General features: G+C 45.3%; 1 protein-coding gene across 2 annotated transcripts in view; it reads left to right on the forward strand.

Annotated features, from left to right (window-relative positions):
- Window positions 1-17,954, forward strand: part of GALNT3 (polypeptide N-acetylgalactosaminyltransferase 3) — a 672,271-nt gene that overhangs the window by 246,406 nt on the left and 407,911 nt on the right. For both annotated transcript variants that reach the window (XM_078681629.1, XM_078681630.1), the window contains one exon: window positions 2,367-2,934. In XM_078681629.1, the coding sequence (XP_078537755.1) occupies window positions 2,438-2,934 (497 nt within the window). In that variant the 5' untranslated portion in view covers window positions 2,367-2,437. The remainder of the gene's footprint in view (window positions 1-2,366; window positions 2,935-17,954) is intronic.

Below are 17,954 nucleotides of genomic sequence, written 5' to 3' on the forward strand. Positions count from 1 at the left end.
ATTGTTCTTTTCTTTTAGCCCTTTCCTCCTTCTCCTTTCTATATCACTGTAACTTTCCACTTCTATGGAGGTTTAGCCCTGTCTTTTCACCACCTTCTTCTTTTAGACTGCACACTTTTTCCATCCCTGTTCTTGCCCCCTTTCGGCCTGCTTTTTCATTGTTTCCTCCTCGTTTTTTTCTTTCTTTCTTTTTCCAGTTTCAATCTTTTTATTCTCGCTTTAACTTTGCTTATTCCTACTTCCACTTTTTCTTCCATTATGATTTTGTTTTCTTTATTGTTTTCACTATCCCCTTTCTTGCTCATTATTTTCTTTCCTCTCTTTTTCAGTGTTCGGCTTTCCTCTTCTTACTTTCTTTGAACCTTTAATCTGCTTTTTATCAACTTTAAATGTCATTGTTTCCCGCTCCCTTCCCTTGCTCTTACACTTTCTTTTTATGTTACTTTATCATTCTCTGCTTTCCTCCTACTTTAATGCAGCCCCCTTTTCAGTTGTATCTACTGCCACCTTTTAATTTATTTCCCAATTACTCTATCTATTAATGATCAAACGTTGTCCCCTCTTTGTGTTTCTTTAACTCTCCTACTTTTTTGCACTTTGATTTTTTTCATCCTCTAAATTTTGTTCTCTGTTCTGTTAGTCTAGCTTTCAGTCTTTCATTCTCGCTTTACTTTCTTCTTTTGTTTTTTCTGCTATTATTTTATTCTTTCATGCCTTTTTCTTTCTTGCCTGTCTTGACTGTCCTTTCCTGTTTTGACTGTCCTTAGCTTCTGTTATTCTTATTCTTTTTTTCTTTCCTTATTCCCTTTCTTTCATTCTTACTTTCTTTGTTGCATTCTTTCCCTTGTTCAATATAGCATTTTTATTCTTTATTTCACGTTTCGCATTCTTCACTTTCCTTGTTTCTTATTCACATACATCCTTCCTTTTGTTTCCCTTTTATTGTTTTCTTTGCCTTCCTGTCCCCCTTTTTCTCCAACTTTCTTTATTTTACTTTCCTGTTTGTCTCAAATGTCTTCTCCAGTACATCTTTTTTCTCCCCTTCTTATTTTTTCTTTATTTCATTTTCCTTTTCTTTGTCACTGTGTTTGCTTCATTTGATCCCTCAACCAACCCGACCATTGATATGTTGTTTTAGATTTGGTATTGTGTGTTCCCTTATGGAGACCTTCTTGTCTTGAATCAAAATCCAGAGGCCCGTAAAGAACATTTTAACGTTGTAACGTGGACCAGTCCTGCTAATTGCGGCAGAAGTCCTTTGGCAACCTCAGATACAAGGGCCAAAATGGGTAGCTTAAAAGCGCCATTGTATTAAAGATTGTATTATGCTTCACAAGGTGAAGGTGGTTCTCCAAAATTATCAGTTTTCTAAGACCACATAAGATTTTTAATTGCATTGAATGCTGCAGAATTAAAACCTTACTTGGATCGCCCCCTCGGGAACCTGATGCTCCTGGAGCATCAGGGCGATCATTCCACACTGACAAATTAAGCCCAGAAAAGGAGAAGGAGCTTGGAGATACAAAACACTGTTTTAATTGCATTAAATATTGTTTTTCTTATTCTTTCCATAATCTGTGGAGGTGTATTTTGGAATTGCAAATGACATCCAGAACAACGAATGAAACAGGGTAATGGCTCTTTAAAAGTTTGTTTATGACATTGTCGGTGGTTAATAGGACTGTTAAAATAGCATCTCTTTTGTTAATAGATCACGCCCTCATCTGTGGAACTTGCAAACAGCCCATACATTTTTTATACCATTACAAGGTATTCGATTTCTGACCTGATATAGTGGCATTCTAACCAACCAGTATACTTCGTCAGTGTTATATAGAAAGCAGTATGTAAACTGAAGAATATGGGGTATAACAGAAATTAGTCCACTACTCAAAATAGCATAATATCGACTTTGGCAACTGGTGCTTTAGATTACTAGAGTGTATTTAAGTTTTTCTTCTGGATCAGAAAGGGGTCAACTTCACCTTCATAGATTTGATTCAGTCTGGGAAAAGGAAGAAAGGCATGGACATAAAAGAGCGAGGGTCACATTCCAAGTATACTTTCGTGTGTTTTATTCTTGTATTTTAACCTCAGTGGCTCGAGTTTGGTAGCTATCACAGAGTTGAGGATATTCAGACATGTTGTAATCCTAAAGATAGTGAGGGTGTCAGGGACCCTAGGGTATGGTGGCAGTGATTAGTTTTGAAGAGCCATTGTCATTTGAGTGTTAAAATTGTTTTAAATGTTAATCAATGTTAATGGATGACATTTTCATTACTTGAGTGAGTAGTGCTTTTTTGGTGGTCTACGTTGTCGAAATGTTGTTTCTCCCAAATAAATGATGATTTATTCTCCTTTTGCAGGCATTCTCCAAAACAAAATGCGTCCTAAGGATCTTCTGTCATAGGTTTTCAATCAAATCAAGAGGAAGAATATGCGCGCCACAATGATTGGCTTACGAAGGCTCATCTTCAGAAGAAGATCTTTACACTGGAAACTTGGGGCAGTTGTTCTTGTTTTCTTAACATTTGTGTTTTTACTGCAAAAAGGAGTCATTGAGGACAGCTCTGAGGGTGAATCAAAGAGGGAGAACAGTAAAATGCTGAATATGGTACTGGATGCCGTGAACAATATTAAAGAAGCCATGCCAAAAATGCAGATAAATGCACCTGTCAAACAACCTAGCCAAGATAACAAAAAATCGTGTCTGCCTGGATACTATACAGCTGCAGAATTAAAACCTTACTTGGATCGCCCCCCTCAGGACCCTAATGCTCCAGGAGCATCAGGGCGATCATACCACACGGACAAATTAAGCCCAGAAGAAGAAAAGGAGAAGGAGCTTGGAGATACAAAACACTGTTTTAATGCTTTCGCCAGTGACCGGATTTCTTTGCATCGAGACCTGGGGCCCGATACAAGGCCGCCTGAGTAAGTCTGTACTTATGATTTTCAAAGTTTACATTTTTTGCTTACTGATTGTAATTAGTGATGTATCATAAACTTTAAGGACCTGTGGTTGTCAATGTCAAGGAACAAAGCCGGGTTAAGTAATGCACATTTGACATCAGAGTGTTTCTCTTGAAGCCATCCTGCAGCACGGCATTTTTTTGTCCAGGTCCTTTTACTGCATGACTATCCGCTTCCATTTCCTAAATTCTCTTTTTCTGATTCATTTGAGGTGTTTCGAACCCCTCCATAGGTTTTCTGAATGGGGGTTATGATTATTAGACTGACTGAGTTCATCCCTTCCATTGGTATTCCTCTCTCCTGTTCCTTGTTGTGTGGCACATACGTGTTTTCAGAATCTTGCAGTTCATATTACTCTGAGCCTGACACAATAGTTTAGTGTCTCTTTATTATCTAGTGGTCTAGGACACCTCAATTTTTTTTAGACTGCCGATGAGTAAGGTTTATCGAGAGCCACCTGCCACATGTGGTTTTCTGGTGGTCCTCCCCACAGAAGTTCAGGTAATGCCACAGCGGCTATTATAATTAGAGAAAATTTCTTTTCACTCTGGCACCTGTTATTTTACAGATTTCATGAAGTAGAGTCAAATCCATGTCCCCCACCGGTGAGATCTGATGTCAGCACCGCAGGCTCCCCAAATCTTATGCAGCAGTAGAATAGCTTCCAATGCCTGGGCTGGGATTTTATCTCCTTATTAGCCTGAGAGGGGAGGCAGCCGTCTCTGCAATCACCATATCTTCCTTCAGCTACCACAGGGGCCTAAATTGCAGGGGCTACCACACAGTTTAGCGCTGTGGCCACTGCACACTAGGGATTATCAAAACGAGATTGACAACAGTTAAGTAGGTGATGTGATGAGAAGGTGGCCTGTGCCCTAGCACAGAGCTTGAAGACTACCTTCCCTGATTCCAACACTACCGCCTATCTCCCATGGAAGGAATGAAGGAATCACATGAGTGTTTCCCTTCAGTCTGTGTCTGGGGAAGAGGTTACACCACTGAATGCCAAGGAATTTTACAAATGAGAGGGATGCCCCCATAAAGAAAGATGCACAAAGGCCACCTCCCATTCTCATCTCCTTTTCTGACTACCAGGAAGCACAAATCTCTCAAGACAGTCGGAAATTCCAAAGTGAAATCTGATGAAAATCATCTATTGTAAGCACCCACTGCACACTATTTATCCCACCACTGGTTCATTCATTAATTTGTCAGCGTCCTGTGCTGGCCAGATCAGCATCGATTTCTGCTAGTTTGACCCAAGGAAATCTAAAAAGCAAGCACAACCATGTACTTGGTAAAGTGTCCTGTGAGGCTGTGTTAGCAGTTATAGTACCATTAACGTGCGAACCTTTTACGGGAGAAGTACAGTTGAAAGAGAACAATAGACCCTTTAGACTGCTTAACCTGCCAAAAAATTCCTGCTTGAGAATCACAACAGTACCGGGCAGAAATCCCTGCCTCTAGCCTGGACAGTAGGCAAGGAGCTGCACCGCAATCTGCATTTCCAGCGGTTTGAAATGGCACTAGTGCCAGTGACATCATTTTTCTCCAAGAAAAATGAAACTGAAGGCAATCGATGCCTTATGCAGCTGACCACTTACAGTTCACTTCTACTAGGGAATTACATTTGGATTAATTGCGCCAGATTTTTTTCCCGTAGTGGACCTTCAATCCGAATGAGCTCCATGAAAAATGTTATTTCATTTGAACAAAAATCATACAAAGTGTGCATAGACGGGCGTTTTCTTTGTTTGTAATGGTATATAGCGCATACGTGGCCCACATTACGTTACACAGGCATTTTTTTATCGAACTCACTAGGGGGAGATTAAGGGATTTGCTCAGAATAACCGGATGTTGAACCGATTCCAGGACTCGGACCTAATTTGCCAGTTCCAAAGGTGGCACCTCTGGCCTTAGGCCCCATCTCCCCCGAAATTTTGCCACGAGACCTGCCTATTTGTTCACACTACTTGCCTTTAAGGCTTTATACTGAATCGTGGCTAGTGGAATGTCTGTAGATTTGGATTTATTAGTCCCACATATTTAAAAAAAATAGATACCCACAAGATTCTAAAATATTGCGATCTGCGTGAGTCATGCAATATCTTCTTACAATTATTACCTGGAAAACATCAAATATTGTGGGGAATAACACTTTCTTCTTACATTTACCTAGCATTAAACATGGGAATTAGCTGCCAAAGGTCAATATCCTACTTCCCTTCGTTGCCATGCACCTTATGTAACCCTTTTGTGTTATTGGGCATATCTATGCATGGGGGTACGTAACTTGCTTTGTGGAAGCTTTTAAAAGAAAATAGATGTTTGCATGTGAGATTTCTGAAAGTGAGTAATCTAGGATGGTAGGACTTGGCGAATTACACAGATTTTCTTACCCATGAGCTCAAAGTTTCGCTCAAACCTGGTCTATACATTTGTGTTGTAAAAGACAGATTTGCAGTCAGTAGTAAATGTCCTACAAACCTGCATACCCCATCTACTTCTCACAGAAATCATCCCCAACGTTTGTGGACTGACAAGACCAGACAACCAAAGGACAGGCCATAGATGCAGGAAAATCTAATGTGTGTTTTCAAGAAATATGGCAATTGGTATGCTGGTGTTATTTGACTTTACTTTTTAATTGGAAGAGTCATAGGAATGGAAGATGGTTGAAATTATCATCTTGGAAGCACACCTTTGTATTTCATTGCACGTAAATGTGAGAAAATAGTTCAATATAGATTTGTTGCATTCTGAAATGGGCATTCTGGTCAAACCGCTTTGGGTTGCCTGTGATTTTTCCAAAATGTGTGGGTGTGGTAGAGCTCCCAAAGTGCTGGAGCCAAAAAAGTGCAGCCATCCTGTATGCATAACAAATATATTCTAAAATAACCTCCTCCCACCCTCACTTAATTCACAAGGTTGTTTTTTTTGCCCAGTCTTCTCTTGAGCACGATTTCCATCTACACATGGGGAGTATCATTTCTGTAGGGAGGTAGGTGAGAACCCATAATGAAAGGACACTTGTTGATCTCAATGTAATTCGGCAGAATTTTAAAGTTACTATTGTGATTGTCAACAAAAAACTATTTTTGCAAAAACGTCCTGAAATTATGACATTATGGGCATTCCACTATTCTGGAAGATAGGAGTGACAAGTGTTCCTAAACTCCTATTTCTAAATACAGTTAAGAAATGCAGAATGTTCAGATGGAGGATGATCCCATTCATGGCTGTGGAGAATGTGTACCGTGCCTTCTGTTTAGCATAGCAAGCTGTAGTAATGTTTGTCTACTAACACATCAAACATGCTGCTGCCCTTGGACCTGTTTGTCTTTTGTAGTGAGACTCCGAGTAAGACTCCGAGGTTGGAGGTGCACACCAAGTGCACCATCTGTTGTTGTTTGCAATGACTTTTGCCTCACTAGGCTCTTAGTGGACTAACATTGCTGGCCGTGATACTGATTATACTTAGCAGAGTCAACCTTTCTACCTGTTGCCTGCTAGGCCGTTGGGCGAATGACAACTCCTGCATTTTTAGATAGTCTGCTATCACCCTGCAACCGTGTACTTCGCCCATCCATGCAGAACATGGTTGTTGCATGTGTGTTGTATGCATGTGAAAGACAAGCATTTAGTGCACAATAGCTTCCATTTTGAATGGTACGAAATACAAGTGGCAACAAAGATAGAGAACTGGGGAGAACACAGACGAGAGACATGAATTACATGACTTTTCTCAAGCATTGCAGAAGGTATTAGAGTGAGTAAGATAGAAGATTTTTTAGGATAGGAGACCAGGAATCGCTTTGAAGCTGGGAAATGCCCCCCTCATCCTTTTAAGGCGCATTGATCTCTGAAAGACTCACCCCTACAGTTTAATTGGTAGTTCTGTGGGACCACCTGCATATCTTTTATGCCTTTGTATTGGGTATCTACTGCTGCCTGGAGACTCCCTGCTGTACCTCACAGTCTGGCACATGCATGGTTAATCAATAATAACAAAAAATGATTGCAAGCCACGAATCGTGTTTTGACCCTTTGCAGTTGCATATTTTGGGCAAACAATGTATGTTTTGTCTGTACAATCCTATTTCTAGGAAGCATAGCAGTACACTACTTCTATAGTTAAACGTCCTTCCAAAGAATTACAAGTATAAACCTTAGTGCCAAATTCAGAATTGCATAACTGGCTGCGTTTCCTCATTGGTCTCCTTGTTTTTACCACAAATCGCACTAATGTATAGACTAGACCGCTAGTAAATATTGACCAACAAGTTGAAATTCAAGTGGAAAATATATTTTCCCCACTGATCTGTTATATTTTGCTTAAAAAAGGTACGTGGCCAAGCCAGCGACCGAAATGGCCCCGCAGGCTTGAAGCTCCACCGCAAACCACTGCCGATCGGTCCGGCCAGGGATGGAATCTGCATTAAAAACCCAGAAAATGCTGTGTAAGGGGGCACTCCTATAATCGGTGCGTAATGTGGGGCCTTGGCTGGTCGCGGATCGGCTCCGGAGCGTGCAGTCAGCAAGAGTCGTGGCCTGTGGCCATGAGTGGAGGTGGGATCTAAATTAGCAGGAGCTCCATTGCGCCCGGGCCCGCCCGCCAACAATTGCAGTGGATTTGGCTTGTCCCAGGACGAAACGGGGTAGGGGATTCGGGGTGTGTGTAGTGTGCACGAGCCATATTCCTGCTAATACTGTAAGTACTCCCCAGAGGCCCTGCAGTGATAGGGGCCGCAGGTGAGCCTGGGGACCAGCCGTCGGGCCGGATGCTGAGGGACGTAGCTACTGCCCTCCCCCCCCCCCCCCCCCTGCTGATACACCCCAGAAGATGTTCCGGCAAAGCCCCCTCTACCTGGTACTGCGGATTAAGGAGCATTAATGATAGTGCACAACTCCTGCATGTTGAGGTGGCACAGCAGCGGACCCCCAGGCCAGGATAGGCCTTGGTAGGTGGCTTAGCTGGTCTATACAGCATGGGGAAACCAGAGAAGGAGGGAAGAACCGCACTGCTGTTCGAACTGACTCTCGGGCCTGTGGCATGCGCCGGAAAAACCCCAAACAAAGCACCCTCCCCTTTAAACTTCCATACAACAGCACGACAATCCAGCAAGGAAACATGGCGGAAGCAAGTGGTACTCACATAACAGGCGCGACTGGGTCAGACAGTGTACTAACGGAGCTCAGGGTGGGCTTCAGGGCACTGGATACCTGCTTTGGCGCATTGGACAGGAGGCTGGAAGCTATGGGAGCCCGGCTTGACAACCATGAGGGACGCTGAAATACAACGGAGGGTAGAATTTCTGACCTGGTAGACGGCACTGCTCAGACCACCAAAAATATGGAGCGAATGGAGAAACTACTCAATTGAGTCGCAATCAAGAATGAGGACTTGGAGGCAAGGGGGCGGCGGAATAATGTTCGAGTCATGGGAGTGCCCAAATCCACCAACACAGGGCGGCTGGACTGGTTTGTGTAAACCCTGCCTACCAACCTCTTTGGAGTTGAATCCTTCACCACTACGTTTGTAGTAGAGCGTGCGCACCGCATTCTTGGGCCGCGGCCAAATCCGGGCTGCCCGCCGAGGCTCATCATAGCTCGCATGCTCAACTTCAGAGACAGGGATACCACCCTGAGGATGGCGCGAGAGAAGGGCAGGTTGGAATGACAAGGATCGTCCATCTCTCTATACCCGGACTTCACTGCCATGGTCGAGGAAGCAAGATGGAAATATGTTGGGGTGAAGGTGAACCTCTGAAAGCTGGGGCTGTGATACAGTATGCTTTATTCCGCATGGCTAAAGGAGGACGTTGATGGATGGGCCAGAATATTGGACTCTCCCCATGAGGCCCAGGAATTTTGCCAGAAGTCGGGCGGCATCGAAATACCCTTCCTAGCAATCACAGAACATTCTGGACTTAGGTGCAAGTGCGGATCTTTTCATAGCCAGTTAAAGCAGCTAGTTGTCCCTATAACAGACAAATAATCTTATGTCTATGTACATGTTGCAATGCCTGGACCAGGTCTCTGTGCAACAAATTTGGGGTGCAGTGGGCACTCCCCCGGGAAGAGACTCTTTACATACTTTCAGACGCATATGCGCCAAGTGTGGTGGGAAAGCGGCTTGGCGTTGCCACCCCCCAAGTGTGGATGCAGGTTTTTGAGATGTTGGAGTATAGCATGATGATGTTTTCTCATTTATATTCATAATTTGTTATTGTGGGTTGGGACTTTGCCCCGCAGTTTGGTTTGGGGGATGGGGGGGAACATGTGTTCTCAAGCAAACGCTGGCAACATGGTTTAATTGGTATATTCAAGTACAGTGCAGAAATTGTATTTTATATGCAAACATATTTTGTAGTCAAGCGTTAGAATATGGTTAACAGGGTACAACTGGAAGCTAATGTAGTGTTAATGACATGGAATGTAAAGGGCCTCAATAATGGCCGCAAATGTAAGCTAGTAACCAACTATATGCAGCGTAACCAGGTAGAAATTGTTTACCTACAAGAAACTCACCTTACGCCTTCTGTGAAAGTTCCCTTGGCTGGTAACTGGGGGGGGCGCATCAGTTTTTTTTGTTGCTGGATACAGCTCGTATGTGCGAAGTGTGGCGATACCGATCCACAAACGAGTGCCTTTCAGGGAAGTAGAGGTGTATCGAGACCCAGGGGGCCGTTATTTATTGTTAAAGGAATGTTTGCTTGAACACTCCGTACTGTTTGTCAACATTTATGCACCGAAGGTCGACGACCCTGACTTCTTTGATTCCATTAATACACATATTGAGCGAATGGGGGCGGACCAAGTCTGCCTGGGTGGGGATCTTAATTCACTGCTTGACCCGATGCGCGACAGCACAGCAACCACAACTGATACTAAGCTAAGGGCTAGGAGGGTGCTACTAGATATGTTTGATAGTCATGAACTGGTTGATGCATGGAGGCATCATAACCCCTGCCAGGGCGGATACTCGCCCTATTCTGCACCCCATAATACATGGACCTGGTTGGACTATTGTTCCTCAGTAGCGCTATGGATTAGTGATGTGAACCATTTCCCCTTTACATTGTCGGATCATTCCCCAGTAGTACTACAATTGAGAGTTCCACACTCAGGAGGGTAGAGCGTCCATGGAGCATCCTGAGAGATACGGTATTCGCATCTGAATTGAGAGCAGCTATCAGTGAATATTTTACATTAAACGTTGGCACGGTGACATCCAAGGCCACGCTATGCAAAGCATTCAAGGCATACACCAGGGGAATATGCATATTAAGAGCGCAGGTGTGCTCCGTGATCTGAGGAGTACAGTTACACGTTTAGAGGCACATCTGGTAGATCTTGATCATTTGCATGTGCAACCTTCTGGCCTCACCAGTTTGCGACGCTGCGCTACCCTTCTAGAGGAGTTCCGGGAAGCAGCTGAGTGCGAGACACATCTCAGTAAATACGCTATTGCTAGGTGTTTTGGGGATGGGGAATGGCCGGGTAGGACTCTTGCTAGACTAATGAAGCAGACCCATAAACCGACATATATATCTGAGTTGACGGGACGCGAAGAGTCACATATAACTGGTAATGTGGGAATCCTTGGAGAGGCGCTCACATATTACATGGAACTACACACCTCAAGAGCCACAGGGCACCCACTGGCCTACACAGACTGTTTAGATGATATCTCAATGGTCTGGATGGAAAAAGCACCCCAGGGAATTTCTGGCTGAGCCATTCTTGAAAGACTAAGTGACTGACGCCATAAAGCTCTGGACAGCTCTAAGGTGCCGGGGCTGGAAGGGTTCGCGGGATGCTTTTATAAGAAATACAAAGATATCCTAGCACCATATCGTATAGATGTGTATTAAGAAGCAGTAGATGCAGTCGTGCTCCCGCCCACCCTAAGAGAGGCGGTCATAATCCTACTTACGAAACCTGGTAAGGATCTGCTGTGTTGGGGCGTGGCTAACCACCGTGCATGGCGGCTGCATAATTGCTGGGCTCCCGGCCGGGGACCTCTCTGGCGCAGATTACAGCCGAGCGATGGCACCCTGGAGCGCCAAAAACGTTGTTGGGGCTGTGACAATCTGGCAGATGCGGCGCTGGCACTGAAATCCAGAGACGCAGCGCAAAACAGCAGAAAGCCCACAAACCTTCCAGGAGGCTGCGGGAGGAGCGACAGGCGGCGGCCACACCCCCTTGCTACCGGGGGATTTAAAAACCGGACCTCGGGTCTCCCGCTTTGCGGGAGACGCAGCGCAAGACAGCAGAAAGTCCACAAACCTTCCAGTAGGCTGCGGGAGGAGCGGCAGGCGGCCGCCACACCCCCTTACTACCGGGGGCTATTTAGTCAGCTTGTACTTCCGGCCGCGCGGGCAGGCGCCGGGCAAAGCCCGGGCCAAGGGCAGGCCCGTCTGAGCCCGTCTGAGCCCGAAAGAGGACGGGACCGGGCCCTTCTCTGTGACCCCCGGATTCGGATATCCTATAGAAGGTCAGTGTTTTAGTGATCACTAAGCTTTGTTGCTACAGGGGCATGGCTGCTAATGGAGCTGGGAGGGGACGGAAGTCCACCACAGGAGGTGTTGTTGGAACGATAGACCAATTCCTAATTAGGGCTTCGTTTGTCCTACAAAGGGAAATTGAACTCACTGAAAAACGATTATCCATGGATCCAATATTCAACAAACGATCTTCTCTGGGTAGGATAGCTACAGCCCCATCTCCTCCTCCAGTTTCGGATGCAATACTAACACAGCCACCACCGGCAGTACAATCAGGATCCGGAATTGTACCGGGTACATCGGTGAGTGAGGTCAATAGTCTGAACGAGGTAGTGGTGATGCTGCATAGCCCACCAGTGAACAGGGTCCCATTTGAGTCCATACCAGAAACAACTCCCCAAAACTATTGTTGCATCAGATCTGGCCAGTCCGCTAGGTCGGTCGCGGACATGAATTCAGGGTTAATAAGTAAAGCTCCGAATCGAGCAGCTAAAAGAAAGCGTGGGGAAACTGCTTTAACCAATAAAAATACTAAAAGGCAAAAATGCTCTACAAAGGTCGTTGAATTGCCTGTGGTTGACTTAGTTGGACAGCTTTCTGGAACAGATAAGTCGTTTACAGAAGTTGATGAAGCTACGTCACTACTAGAGAAAGGCGGGGACTTTTGGGTCAAGATGGGACAGATATTTATACAGTCATGCCTTCCGATTCACAAGAGACTGGACTCTATCGAAAAAAGACTGTCATGTCTTGAATCACTATGTATACCTAAAGTGGGAGGGGGAACTCGGAGATGTCCCGTAATGGCCCAAGCACATCTGGGCCAAGTCAAAAAGGTTCTCAAAGCTTAACTCTGGGAGACATATCCGCGGAGAGGGTACCAACTGCACATTGTGATTCAGTAGATACACACCTAATTCCCCAGCCAGCGACAATGTTAACAATTTCCACAATTAATACAAGGAATACCGGGGGAAGGTGTAAGACTGTTGGCAGCAGTCACGCACAAGGATCAAAGCAGGCAATGAACCTGGGCCAGAGGCCTAGACCACTGGGCCCCAGCAGGCGCCAGTTGCCCCGCCTAGCCTTGCCCCCGGAGTCAGTCCCATATGTGGTGGTCCTTGCTGGGGTCCCTTCTCTGAGCCCGGACAAGGTTGAGGACTATAGAGACCTCAAAAATAAATGTATTTACTGGTTGAATCGCCATAGACCTCTCCCGGATGGGGGAGCCAGTGAAATCTTATTCGCCAGACGAATAGATTAGGTGGGGGCCAGGGAGAAGAACATAGATGGGGACTGCATTGTTATTAATTTTAGGGACAGTTGGACAGTTAGGCACATTTGTAATCTGAACTCAGGTAGCCCAGACACATGTATCAAAACCCTGCCATTGACCTATTTTTATCCAGGCACATATAACAAGAACTGCCCTGAGCACAAGAGGGTGGGGATAAATCGGACGGGTGAAGATAATCGAGGAGACAATCCCATATCAGGAAATTCAAATTGGGACAAGCCACTATATAGCCCAATGTCATTCGACATGTTTTATTACCATAACAGATTTAACGACCTGGATTCCGTCGACTGACTGAGATCAAATAAGTCCCCCGCCCACACAGTTCAATGTAAGAATATGCTGGAAGTAAAGGCTAACTTCCTGCATATGAAGCATCTTTTTGTCGCGAACGGAACTGTGGCGGAGAAATGTCCATCAGGGGATAGAAAGTGCATAACTAGTGGCCACTCATTGAGCAGGACAGGAGGTAACAAGGGAAGCAGTGGCACGAAGGTTAAAGAAGTAGGGACTAGGGGAGTTAGCTATGTGGGCGAAAAGAGGGGACTGTCAGAGACTGGAGGTTGGGCCCACAGACCATCCGACTATGGTGTAAGCAGAAGTCCAGCTCAAAGGGAGGACAAGGGGAGTGTCAATATAATTTCCTGGAATGTGGCTGGGCTAAAAAATAAACTAACTTCAGATGGCTGGGGTCTGTTCATGGATAAACACGACATCTGCCTTACGCAGGAGTCGTGGGCCATGGACGACTACCAGCGAAGTGGGTTTGCTACATTTAATGTCCCTGCAACAAAAGGGGGTAGAGGGAGACCGTCAGGAGGGCTCAGTACATGGGTAGCGACTCACCTAGGAGCCATGGCTAAGCGGGTACCAGTTAACTCCCCAGACATTTTATGTGTCCTATTAACACTTCGGGGGAACAAGCACTTAGCCATAATTAACATCTACTCCAGGCCAACACAGAGTGGTCAGGAGTCCCTGGTCATTGAACAGCTAAGGGGATTTGCTAAGACCCTAGGCCCTGAGGTTGGTATAATTATCGGGGGGGATTTCAACTGTCAATTTGAACCCCTCAGTAATTTAAGTACTGAGGACCCCGATGAAGAAAACCTACATTGGAATATTCCGGAACCCTCAATCTCTACAGTAAAAGCTTGGACACCGTTGGTACTGCAAATTCTCTCCCTTACACTCTCTCTATCAGTAAGGCCTTGTAATGGCCGACTAAAATCAGATAGGCCCGGAAATGTGACCTTTAATAGAGCGGGCCAATCTTCGATCATCGATTATATCATGATCGAATGTAGGTCATGGGACAATGTCCAGGACTTTAAGGTTCATTATCAGATGGACAGTCACCATAACGCATTGGTAATGTCCTTGAAGCCTGGGAGTTGGGGAATGAGAAACACTGTACCTGGGATCAATTCCCCTTTGTATCCCCTTCTCCTGCATAATAATAGGAGGAGAGTTAAATGGCCTCATAATATGGGCTCTCCTAACCGGCAGTCTGAAATATATCGTCCAGTCTTGCCCTACCTCAGCGACATGGCAGAGGTGGGGTCTGAGGGGGTTGTAGTTGGAATGGATAATAGGCCCGTAGAAATTCACCAACAGTTAGCCTCAACATTGTTAGAGGTCTTTTTTCCATTTCAGGTATGCAAAGAAAATTCGCCTAAGACCCATCCCTGGTATACTGCTGAATGCCGTAAGCTGAAAGGAGAGCTGGTTAAAGCAGTTAAAGCAAAAGATAAACTCCAAATTAAGTCGCTAAGGGTGCTGTATAGGCAAGTCCTAGAAAGGGAAAGAAAGTTGTGGGAGGAGGGACAATGGGAAGATTTGAGGGAGGCACTACAATGCAGAGATCTCAAATCGTTTTGGGCAATTGTTAGTACTGAGGGCAGGGGTGGGAGGAACGCGCAAGTCCTAATATAGCCCCAACATTATGGGAAGAACATTTTGGTAGCCTATATGCTCAACCAAGCATTGGCGACTCCGGGTTGGAGTCCCTGAGCCTCCTACATTAGTATCGATTGGAGGGGGCTCAGGAGATATCGATTCTGGAGGTGGAGACTGCCATTGCTAGGTTACTACCCAATAAAGCACCGGGGCTTGACAAAATCCCTGGTGACTTGTTTCGGTCCGAACCCAAAATATGGGCCCCCTATCTCTGCGTCCTGTTCAACACAATATTAATGGGTACAGGTCCGCCCGAGACTTGGAGGGGGGGCTGAGATAGTTCCCATCTTTAAAAAAGGTTGTCCCTTGCAACCCTCAAACTACAGGCCCATTAGCCTTATAGATATCCCGCAGAAGGTATTTGGGAGGATACTCCTGGACAGGATCCAGCAATGGGAAGAGGAAAACCAGATCTTAAGCAATCTACAAGCTTTAGATCTGGCATCTCCACTATTGTTCAGATCTTCCGGTTACAAGTCCTCTTCTGGAAAACCGTGAGCGTGGTGGGTGGCAGTCTCTACTTCATTTTTGTGGACCTATGGGCCGCGTTTGATCTGGTCCCCAGGGACAAGCTTTGGAGAGTCCTCCATGATCTTGGAATGCCCCACTACCTGCTGGAAGTACTGATCCGGCTCCATTCACGAAATTTCGCCCAGGTTAGATGTGGAAAAATGGGAGAATTGTCAGCACGTTTCCCAGTGCAAAGGGGGGTACGCCAGGGTTGCGTGCTGGCTCCTACTCTCTTTTGCCTGTATATAAATGGGCTTGTTAAACATCTTCGAGCCATAAAGGATACGGATGCCCCAAAACTAGCTACAGGAAGAGTGCCCGCACTAATGTTTGTGGATGACACCCTACTGTTGTCACGAACAGCTACCGGCATCCAACGTATCCTTGATGGATTCTCTGATTTCTGTGCTCTAAGTGGACTAGAAATCAATTTGGCTAAAACAAAATGTATGATTTTTAATCCACCAAGGCACACACGACCAAATCCGACTCTGAATGGTATACCACTTGAGAGAGTTAAGACGTTTGATTATCTAGGTATTACTCTCAAGGAAGAGATGCACAATTAACTAAATCCTCATTGAAATTGACGCAGACTGTTGGTGGGTTATCTAAAGGGTTTAGAACATCCATATCTAAGCCGGCTGCCCCTATTATCGAGATATATAGGGTTCAAGCTAGAGCAGCCGCATTATGTGGGGTGGAATTATGGGGACATTGTAGACCCAAAAGTCTGATAAGGGTTGAACACACATTTATGAGAGAGTTGTTTGCCCTACTCGTTAGTACTCCACTGGTCCCACTCAGATTTGACCTTGGTCTGCTCCCAGTGGAAGAGGAGGTTGCCCTGAGACATTTAACCTATTGGAGAAGACTCTGGTCTGTCAAAGAACTCACCTCGTACCGTGCAGAGTTCAAGGAGGTATGGGTGACTTCGAGGTAAAAAAAAGTTACCTGGCTATCACACATCAAGGATCTCTGCGTACAGCTTGCTGTTTCTGGACTATGGGAATCTCCCGAGGCAGTTTCTCTGACTATAGCCAGATCTGACCTGGTAAGAAGGTTGCTGGCTCTGCATGCTAGCACGACAGTAGGGAGACTGACTAGCGTATTCCTCAAAGTAAAAACAGAATACAAGAAGGAGGAATTCCTCGACAAGATCTGTCCGGCTCAAGCCAGAAAGCTGTATTTACAACTAAGAATGGGTAGCTTGCCACTAAGGTCATTGACATGTAAATGGGATGTAACCAAATGTACAGAGTGCCCGGTGTGTGAATATCCACTAGAAAATGAAAGCCATGTATTTTTCTTTTGTCCAGCATATGTGCTGTCTCGAAAGAGGTGGATTAAACCCATTTGTAGGAATTTTGGGTTACGTGAATGTGAACACGCGCTTAGAGTACTTAAATATGATACCCACCCACCGGTTGTTTTTGCTGTTTCCCGTTTTTAAGTAGCATGTGGATCAAGCGCAGAACTTTTATAACGACTTAATTCTAGATTCAAGCTTTTTTAACAGTTACTATTGAATCACTTGATAACTATTTAGTCGGTTTAATTCTTACCTTTTAACTATGACCATTTTTAATGTAAATTATGTGTATATATATATATATATATATATATATATATATATATATATATATATAATGTCTTCTTAACCTATTTACTAAAAGGATTTTATTGTTTACTTTGTATTTTACTATGTACTTTTATGGCCCACTGTGGTCGAAATAAAGTTATCAATGATGATGATGAAATCCTTTGTGCCGGCTATGAACCGTCATGACAAGGGAAGTGCACCATCACTAACCGGGGCCAAGATGGCGGCCTCCGTTCTTTTTTCGACAGTGAGACGGCATTTGTTTGGCAGCCACAAGACCCCTTATCGCACTCTGCAAACTCCTCAGGCGGTTTACCGCTCTGCGGGATCAGCAGCTATCTGGTCTAAAAGGACTGCAGGCACTGCAACGCCTCGAGCTGGAATCTGCTGAGATCACGGAGGCGGATGACTGGGATGCTCCGAAGGAGCCCCAGCAAGGTGATGGGAGTGACGCCCGGCGCTGGGCTGCGCTGTTCATAACAGCCTGGGTCTAACACTGCTGCCATTGAAAGAAGCGGGCCTGCTGACTACATTTGGGGTCCTGAATTAATCTCTGGGCAGCCCCGGAGTCACTTTCAATGGTAATAATCCAGAGACACTTGCACCGCCCTCAGTTCCCAGGTTGGAAGACACGGATTTGCAGTGAACTATGCCAACGTAATTGTATGGCCTGCTGTATGAGAAGTGCTGAGCCCTGGAACACTTGCAGTATTCACAGGCGGGGGGCGCAGCTGCACTCATCCTGATGGTGCACAAGACATAGCATGGTCATTAGACTTGCCAACTTTGGGGATTGCAGAGCCTGAGCACAGCTTTTCCTTGGATGTTGTGGAACTTTTGGTTCCACCACTCAGCGCATGCATGGTGTCAATCATTGCTGGACACACACTAAAGCTTGGACTGATCAGTGACTGAGCGTAATTAAGTGCCATTGCATAGTGTATGCCTGCCCCTGCTTGGAGTGAGCTGTTCTTCACGGAGACAGGGTGAAGTGCACAACGCCAACTCTCTTGTTGCCTGCCCATCGATAGCATATGTAGTACTTCAGGACTGTGCTCAGCTGTGACATGGTCGGAAATCCACAAGCACATGCAGGGCA

Source organism: Lissotriton helveticus, chromosome 3_1 (assembly GCF_964261635.1).
Source record: "Lissotriton helveticus chromosome 3_1, aLisHel1.1, whole genome shotgun sequence".
Lineage (NCBI taxonomy): Eukaryota > Metazoa > Chordata > Amphibia > Caudata > Salamandridae > Lissotriton > Lissotriton helveticus.